This window comes from Dendrobium catenatum, unplaced genomic scaffold, assembly GCF_001605985.2.
Source record: "Dendrobium catenatum unplaced genomic scaffold, ASM160598v2 original_scaffold_73347, whole genome shotgun sequence".
Classification (NCBI taxonomy): Eukaryota; Viridiplantae; Streptophyta; class Magnoliopsida; order Asparagales; family Orchidaceae; genus Dendrobium; species Dendrobium catenatum.
The window spans coordinates 10,909-20,246 of record NW_021391793.1 but is presented as its reverse complement, the minus strand read 5'-3'; the positions used below and the strand labels follow the sequence as shown (position 1 = coordinate 20,246).

General features: G+C 34.1%; 1 protein-coding gene across 2 annotated transcripts in view; it reads left to right on the top strand.

Annotated features, from left to right (window-relative positions):
- LOC110103713 (kinesin-like protein KIN-14I) overlaps nt 1-7,771 on the top strand; it is a 42,826-nt gene extending 35,055 nt beyond the window's left edge. For both annotated transcript variants that reach the window (XM_028691828.1, XM_020832524.2), the window contains one exon: nt 7,613-7,771. In XM_028691828.1, coding sequence (XP_028547661.1) covers nt 7,613-7,756 — 144 coding nt within the window. In that variant the 3' untranslated portion in view covers nt 7,757-7,771. The remainder of the gene's footprint in view (nt 1-7,612) is intronic.
- The last annotated feature ends 1,567 nt before the right edge of the window (nt 7,772-9,338 follow it).

Sequence of the window (9,338 nt, the reverse complement as noted above, 5' to 3'; positions counted from 1 at the left end):
AAGTACCCCCGAGCGGGGGGGGTGGGTGGGAAGCAAACTGCCTTTTTCATAAAAATGCTTTTTAAAACCTCATGCAAGCCTTTGTTGGTGTGGTGGGAGAAAAACAAAAAATCACTGCCACGGTGTCTCACAAACACCAACCGTGCACGTCTTTGTTGACGTGGCGGATAGGCGGCCTCTTGGTTTTTCCCCTAAACAGAGGAGATGCTAGGAGACTACCGAAATTTTGTCTGAAATAAGACAAGGACTTGGAACAAATTGGAACTTGTGGACTTGTTTCAATCTACTTAAATGAACTTGAACCCAAATGAATTCAATTCTAAATGAACATGAACATGAACTTGGACTCTCTTTTGAACTTCAACATGGACTCAAATTTGATTTGGACTTGAACATGTTTGAACTCAAGCAAAGACTTGAGTTGGACTATAGTAGACATGGAACTTGAAATTGAATTGAGTTTGAACTCAAGAAAACCACAAAGAACTTAACTCAAATTTGAGCCTCAATGAATCATGTTTTGAATGAAAAATCAAACTTAAATCAAGCTTGAGCATATGATGTTGAACTGGACTCGAACTTGGATTGCCTTGGACTACAAGGGATTTTGCATGAATGCAAATAACAAATGATATGGACTTAAATTCAAACAAAATGAAAGAAGAATTTGAACTCAAGTTGCACCAAACTCAATCAAGAAGAACTTGATTTGAGCTTGTACTTGAATTGAGCTTGCATAAAGAACCATTCCTTGAATTTGGATAATTTTTGAATGATGATTTTGAAATCAAATGTGAATATGTAAGTAAGGGACTCTTAAGCAAGTCTGAATGTATATGAATAATGAACAATGAAATTTAGATGATTCAAAGTGTCCAACCAAGTTGACTTGCAAATGAGAGTAAGTGATATCTATATTGATCATACAATCAAAGGCTACTAGAAGGATTTTGCATGAAGTGTGTGATGAATACGGTGGCACTTACATAATCAACATATATATGCAAACAAACTAGTGGAAAATCACCTTCAAGGATAAAGAATTTTCAAGTGAAGTTTGTTTGCAAGCAACAAATGAGTTCCATAAACATTGAAAGGAAACATACAATGAGCATAGTAGGTTGTTGATGAATGTATGTGAGAAAATTAGCAATGGTTGTAGTCATTCTGACGGTCAACAATAAATCTGCAAATACACACATCAATCTCTTATAGATTATTGAGATCCACATGCAACGAGTTCAACGAATCATTAGCAAACACAAATGGGGGACATATGGTAAACACAACTCACACCCATGGAGCTATCATGCAAGTAGATGTATCCATCTCCTTCAAAAAGAAGAATCAAATATGCAACAAACACAACAACTTTCTTGCAAATATAGATCAAATTGAAAGGATAACAACGTGCTTATAATCAATCAATAACATATAGTTTCCAAGGAATTTTGGGAGATCTTCAAGCTAATCAAAATGCAAAGGTGTTTGAAGGGCATTGAGTAGATAAAACAGTTGTTTTATAACACTCCAACTATCAACATCAAAATTCAAATACACAAATTGACTTTCATGCAATCAAGAATGCAAGATTTGAAATACATAAAAGTCTACGAATATAGATGTGAGCACCATATACCATCTGTGGGTAGATGCAAAAAGACTTCAGTAAATGCAGTATCCTGAAGTCAATTTCAGTATGTGAAGGAAGACATCTACCTACTTGTATACAGCAGTAGCGGATGCACTGAAAAGACCAAATACCACAACAAAATGTATGGAGAATATGACAAGTATAAGCTCCTATGACCCAAAGCAGGAGATTCGTTAGTGTACTACAATCCACCTGCATAAAGCAATGAATATTGCACGACAATCTATTTATACGAAGTAGTAAACAACTCTATTCAGAATCTTCTACACCACGCCACCGGATCCGCAGCTTCTATGCAAACGGACAGAAAGCATTTACAAATACTTTCAAAATATCCCGCATGTGCGCCGTAGTTTGTATACACGTAGGTACACTAAAAGAGTAAAAGCAATCATGAAACCCGCATGGGCCCCGGCGAATGTGTTATTGGTACACACGTGACATCTAGGGATACTGCGAGGGTTAATAAATTCAAGTCCGATCCCCCTATACGAATAAATAGGAGTCGACAGGGTTCAATTATAAAATGCCCCCAAACGCCTGCATGGGCCCCGGCGAGCATGTTATTAGTGCACACGTGACGCCTAGGGATGCTGCATGGGTTAATAAGTGAATTCAAGTTCGAACCCGATCATTCTATACGGGTTAATAGAAGTCAACAGGGTTCGAACAATCAATCAAATATGTGGTCATGACGACCAGAATATTTGTTTTATTACATTCATATTAGGCCTTCAAAGCTTATAACAATATGAATTCACTAACAAAGATATAAAGCCTGCAAAATCTGATCCTCTGTCGAGCAGTAGACAGTGTCGACAATATTCAATCTAGAAAGTGGAAATGCCCTCAAACACCCCGATGAAGGCCGTGTTGAAAGTAAATCTCAACCGGAGGGGTTCACAAATACTTTCAAATACCCACTCAAATGCTCGAAAATCAAAAACCTCAAAATCCAAAAATATTTAAAAATTGAAATTATCCATCCATACTTAAAGCAAAATCCATCCACTCTCCGCAACAGTTTGCCGAGGTGGACAAATTAAAATACTACTTCAGCTCACAAAGAACGAAATGCCTAGTCGAAAATTTCACTAGGTTCCATTCTCAAACAATCTCCTGCTAGTAAGGACGTTGTACGTGTCCTCTAATCGGCAGTTTTGCTGCCAAATGACACCACAGGATAAATGATTATGACCCGGAGCCCCTGAACCGAGTGGTTTTGCCGCCAAATGGCACCACGAAATATCCGTTATGGCCAGAGCCAATACGCTCCTTAGTGGCATCAAATCCTTGAGATATGGATCAATAGATATGATCGATATGGCAAAAAACCCTCTATTAGCTAAGGTGGATTCAAATTTGTCCCCTTAGGCAAATATCCACCTCAAGTCTACAAGGTCCCCTTGGACGAAGCATCTTATGGGTGCTGATAAGGATCCTTCTGTTAGATTGGGTCGACTACCTCCTCTGACTAAGTAGACCAGCGACCATGATGGCCCAGGACGACGGAACCATGGTATCTTGATCGGGTCCATCATCCATTCCCCCACCATCCGCTTTAAGTTCAAGATGGTGAAAATTTCTATTTTAAATATCAAATCTTTCAACTTTCCAACTTTTCGAACATCCAACCCTTCAAATTTAAAAATTCCAAACCTATGTTGCTACTATATGCCAGATACACTTATACTCTACGTATCTGATTGATGACTAGCCTTAATCGAAAGTTCTCTCTCGTTATTGAGAGGGGTAATTAACTATAGGGGCTTGTGCCTATAGAAACCAGAACTCAGATCATAAAGTCCTCACAAAATGAGGGCGAAATCTCTGGGTAGTGTCGTAACATTAAACTTCTAATAGCATAGATGAAGCGAAAGAAAGACATCTCCCTTAAGGAGTCACTATTTTCCACTCCTGAATGCGATTAGTCATGTAGAACATCGAAAAATCTGTCAAATAGATGCTTACATGCTAGCAGTGACCGTTTGGGTTGCATTTCCTATCATTTTGTTCATTCAGTTTGCCTGTTTCGCTTCTCTTGATTTAAAGCTATGACCGGTTTAGCTGAACCGGTTAGACCGGTTCTTACACTAGTGCACCTTAGGTTCATTAAATTTGATGTGTTGTCCTTTGTTCATTCAATCTTCTCATTTTCTTCAAACTATATGATGAGCACTATTAATTTGACCAGCGTGAACTTGAAAATTCTATCACTATTCTTTTTTTTTTTTCAATTTCTTAATTTTTTTGGTGTCAAAATTATTGTCACTTGTTCTTATATGTCATGCTTACATAGATAACAAAACATGTAATAAGTTGTCACGACCCGGCCTGGTTAGCCCGTTAAAATCGGGGCGGGATCAGTCGGTCGTACGGAAGAGCATATAAAACATAATCAAATTCATTATATATTTAACATCAGTACATAAATGTCATCCAATGTTAAAAGAAAGAGTCATTAAAAGACATCAAACTGAAATGTTTTAAAGTGTTCAACCGTCTCACACAACCGTTAAAAGCTTTTAAAACCGTCAACATTACATATTACATAAACTCTAAACTCAAACTTAAACTCACAAACTACACATGAACAAACTCAAAGACTAAAACTAAAATCATAAGAAGGAATATTTCTTCTTGAGGTCCCCTACGACGATACATGTACGGTCGTCGTGCAGCCATCATTTATCTCCTAAAAATATTTTCAAATAAAGAATGTGCCAACGCTCAGTAGGTAATTCATAACTCAGTTAATTTCATAAGATGCTTATAATAAAAACTTTTATAATAAGAAATTAATTCATATCATTTTGTAAGTCATAATCCTTGAACTTTCCATCTTACTTTCCCTTTTTTTTCCTTTCTTTAACATTTCATTCTTTTCATTTTCCTTTCAACTTTTTCATATGTAATGCAAATGCAAGAATGTTTAACCCGTCCTGGAAGTACCCTTATTCGTACTGATCAGGTACACAATCAAATTTTGACCATTTCTTTTACCATTTGGCTCCGAAGAATTCCATTACCTTTTGGATTTCCATTACCATTTTAGCACTTCCAGATCAACATGCAACATAAAATTGTTATTCAATTTAAATCTTTTCATTTATGTTCAATTTCCTTTCATAAGGCTCATATATTTTCATGCTCAAATGCTTTTCATATGGTTCATATGCTTTCTAATAATTAATGCATAAAATAAATGCATGAACTTGTAGAATCATTGAATTTAAAACATTAATTAGCAATAAAAATAAATACATGAAATTTCATTCAAGCATAAAAATTTTAAGCACTTATAAAGTTGATCAGGTACACTGTCAAATTTTGACCATTTCTTTTACCATTTGGCTCCGAAGAATCCCATTACCTTTTGGATTTCCATTACCATTTTGGCACTTCCAGATCAACATGCAACATGAAATTGAATGCTTTTCATATGGTTCATACGCTTTCTAATAATTAATGCATAAAATAAATGCATGAACTTGTAGAATCATTGAATTTAAAACATTAATTAGCAATAAAAATAAATACATGAAATTTCATTCAAGCATAAAAATTTTAAGCACTTATAAAGTTAATTGGGGTATGAACACCTACCTCAAACTAAGTACGACACGTCGCTTCGACACAAGTCTTCCACCTTACACTTTAACGATCACAACCTATGAATAAAACAAACGTGTCACATAAATCCAAACATCATTAATTCTTAAGGCTAATTCTAAGTCTAATGCTAAACCCGGCATTTTCCCTTAATAAATTTTTAATTAAATAAACCTAAATTTTCGGATTTAATAAATACCTAAATTTTGGAAAATTATAAATCTTCCATTTCATCAAAATATAGCTCCAAACTTAATCCTAAACATATAATTATAATTATATTATAAATTTTCGAATTTACATTAATTATAAAAATACTAAAATACAATTTTCATCCAAAAATCCAAATTTTTGCTTTAAAACATTCCAAATATCCTTAGGAATAATTTTCGTATATGTGTCTTTCAAAATTTAATTTTAGGTCAAAAACCCTAATTTCTAACTCTTCCAAAAATTTCTCAATTCCCTTCGTTTTCATTGTTAAAACAATCCTCTAAACATTCCCTAAAGGTTTCGTAAAGTGATTTTTGGTAGAAAAGCATTTTTTTGTAAAGACCCTAAAATTTTGATCTCAATTAACTTGAGATTTAGGAAGTTCCGTTTTAAAATAATCGTACATGAGTGTTTCTCTCTTCTTCCTCTTCGATTTGACCTAAAACTTTCACCGGAAGATCGTCGCCGGAGAGAAGCCCGTCGCCCCCAAGCCGTCCGCCCGTCCGCTCGTCCGCTCGTCCGCTCGGTTCACGTGTGAAATGGAGAGGGTTTCGGGTTATGCTATTAAGAGGAATTGGGGTTTGCTAATTACTCATATACCCTCTTTTTTTTTGAATAAACTCATATACCCTCACTTGAGTGAATTTGGCCTTTTATTAGATTAGGGGTAAAGTTTGTATTTTTAAGTTTCAAACATTTTTAATTCCTAAAATACGCATAATTAAATATAAGTCCTATATATCAAAACGATCAGAATTTTGCGTAGGATTTTTTAGAATTATTTTCGTTGAATTTTGTTAACATTGAAAATCTCACTTAAATCTCGTCGTGGCGCTTTAAAAAGCGTGCGAAGACCTATTAACATCTTTTTCGGGTTTTACATAAGTATCATCTTTCACAATGTTATATTAAAACTAGATTTTAAATTTCATCAAACCATGCTTAAAACTATTTTGAAAATCAGATCGGATCGGCCGGTTCAACTGGTTGAACCATGAACCGATTCGCTGGGCGGTCTGAAATATTATCAAAACCACTTTAAACATAATCCAGCTTAAATCGCCTTGAATTGGCTATTCAATTCTCATAGGTATAAATTATATCTATACTTATAATAAAAATTATAAGTTATTTATATTAAATTTTATAATATATATGTAACTAATTTTATATTAAATATAAATTATATTATTTATAAAGTGTGATTTTAAACCTCTAACTTGCTTAGTTTGGATATTTGATATGTATGATAGGATAGATTTGTGTTTAAGTTTAATGCTAGATTATCATATTATTATGTTAGATTTTATTAATTAGTAGCTCTCGTTGCATGCAGCTCGCGGTAGCCCTCGCGTCTATGCTCGCAACCTTCTGCTTCAAACTCCCCTAAGCAAAGTGACGGGTGGGGAAATGGAATTGAATAGTCTTAAGTTAACTAATACATGCATTTCCACTAATACTATAATAATATAACCCTTACTCCACCGGCCGTGGAGTTTAATTCTGTGTGGTTGGGCGGATGCATGCACAGGTAAGTGGCGGGGAATTTCTGCTATAGTAATTTGGGTTGATTTAGCTACATTAGAATTTAATTAAATAAATTTTAATTTGCCTAAGGTTTATTAGATATATATATATATATACTATTCGGTTGGTGATTTAGGTATATTTCTATGTATCGAAATGCTCGAAATAAAAAAATAGAATTTAATGGAAATATATATGACGTTTTAAGTATGTGTTAGAAAATAGGATAAACTTTTGGGGCATATTTTATGCTTACCTTTTTAACAAATTTTAGGTATCATAGAATTGGTGAATACTTAAGGTGCATAGAAGGTTCACTTTAACGTGGATGCTTCCACCGCGCTTTCTACTAACCTATACATGACATGTCTTCTATTATTTTCTTTAATTAATAATTTTGCACTAACTTTGTTCCAATGAAGTTCCATTACAGATTTTTATGTACATTATAAACTGTGCGACTATTTTTGCAAACCGTTTTAGACGTTTCTACTACTTTTTCCTGTAGCTGATCTAGATTGGTTGGGCTTAAGGCTAATGATTAGAATGATGAGCTTGCTTCTGCTTATGCCTTAATGATGGTGAGTGCTTTTAGTGAATTTTCAGGTTTATATGGTGGAATTATATCAAGATACTCTTGTTGATCTCTTGCTACAGAAGAATGCCAAACATGTAAAGCTGGAAATAAAAAAGGACTCAAAGGTAATTTTAATGATGTCCATTTTACATGATGCAAATTTTCTTGTATGACTTGTGTAAAAAAGGAAGGGTTTTTTTTAGTCTTATTGACATGATTGCAGGTTGCTTTTACATTCTGTTTTTTGGAGGTCAAGAAATTTTATGGATAAAGCAGTATGCAATCCTTTATTGTTTTTCGTTCTTGTGCTATGTTTATTCAGCTCTAAACTGGCTAATGATCTATGTTCAAGTACAATTAGTATGACTGTTGTTCTCCATTGCCCCACTCAACTTCTCAATTTTGCATATTAGAAGTTGTTTTTCTTGTCATCCAGCAATATATGCATTCATGATTACCAAACATTTCTTTTTTGCGGTCCCCCTCTCCACCAATCACTTTCAACACCACCATATACATCCTCAACACAGTCTTGTCCTTTCAGACTTTCAGTTACTTGACAGATTTATCATGTTTATCATTTGCATCTCATTGATTTCAATTGAATCTTTAAACATTTGTATCCGCAACATGGATTTGCGTAGGTGTTTTATCATATTGAAGTTATAATCTTACTGGTGGTAATGCCTTACAACCTAGAAGTGTTCTCCCCCCTTTTTATTTCCAGCATATTTTCTCTAGAATCCTTCAGGAACTATTAGTGACTTTTCTTCATATTTTTATTCCTTGATGCTTAGCTTCAAGGATACAACTCCCAATTCGATCATTTGCCTCAAACTCCACCACCCCGTCTGTCCATTGATTCATAATATATTTACAAGGCTGGTCATGCTCAAGGACATTTTCCTTCCTGTTGAAAATTCATATGATGCAGCTCAATTAAATAACACTTTCAGGTTTTTCATTAAAAATAGAACGCTTCAAGTAATCTTTGTTTTTTTTTTTTAATTTATGGAACATATAAACAAACAAATGCTCTTTTGTATGCACAACCATGTTTGTTTATATGCTTGTTTCAAAGTATATTTCATTGGATTTGCTCTATGAGGTAAAAATGCTTCTTTATTTCACCTTCTCCGTATATGTTATATAAGCAAGAAAATGCTTTATGTGGACATCTGTTTTCTTTCGTATGAATGCTTCTATATTTATTTATTTTTATTTAGGAAAAGTGCTAATTTGAATTCAGATTTGAGATAGAATTAGGAAATTTTTATTTAAGGAAGATGGCTAATTTTAATTTAGATTTTGGAGGGAAGGAGGAAGGTTTATATTAAGGTTAATTCGGCTGTTTTATTTTTCATTATGTGAGTTGTGTTTGGATGTAGTTTTTTTTGGAGTTGTTCATAGCTGCACACCTAGTATTTGTAGAGGGTCAATCTACCCCTTGAATAGTAGATCAACTTATATCTTGGTTTGTTGTGTCGATATAAAATTCTTTGTCGATGATTTTTGCTACGTTTTTTCTTTGTTAATGTTTTTTTTTTCTTTGGAGATCAGATTCTTATCAAATTGGTATCATAGCACATTTTTTGGGATTTATGACAACTAAGAAAGTTGATGCGTTCGAGTTGAGGCTTGATGAGGAACTTGAAAATCTGAAATCTAAATTCGATGAGCGAATTTCAGTATTTTAGAGTAGATATTCGAGTATGGAGGAGATGATGAAAGTTATTTTAGAGTTTCAAGCCAATA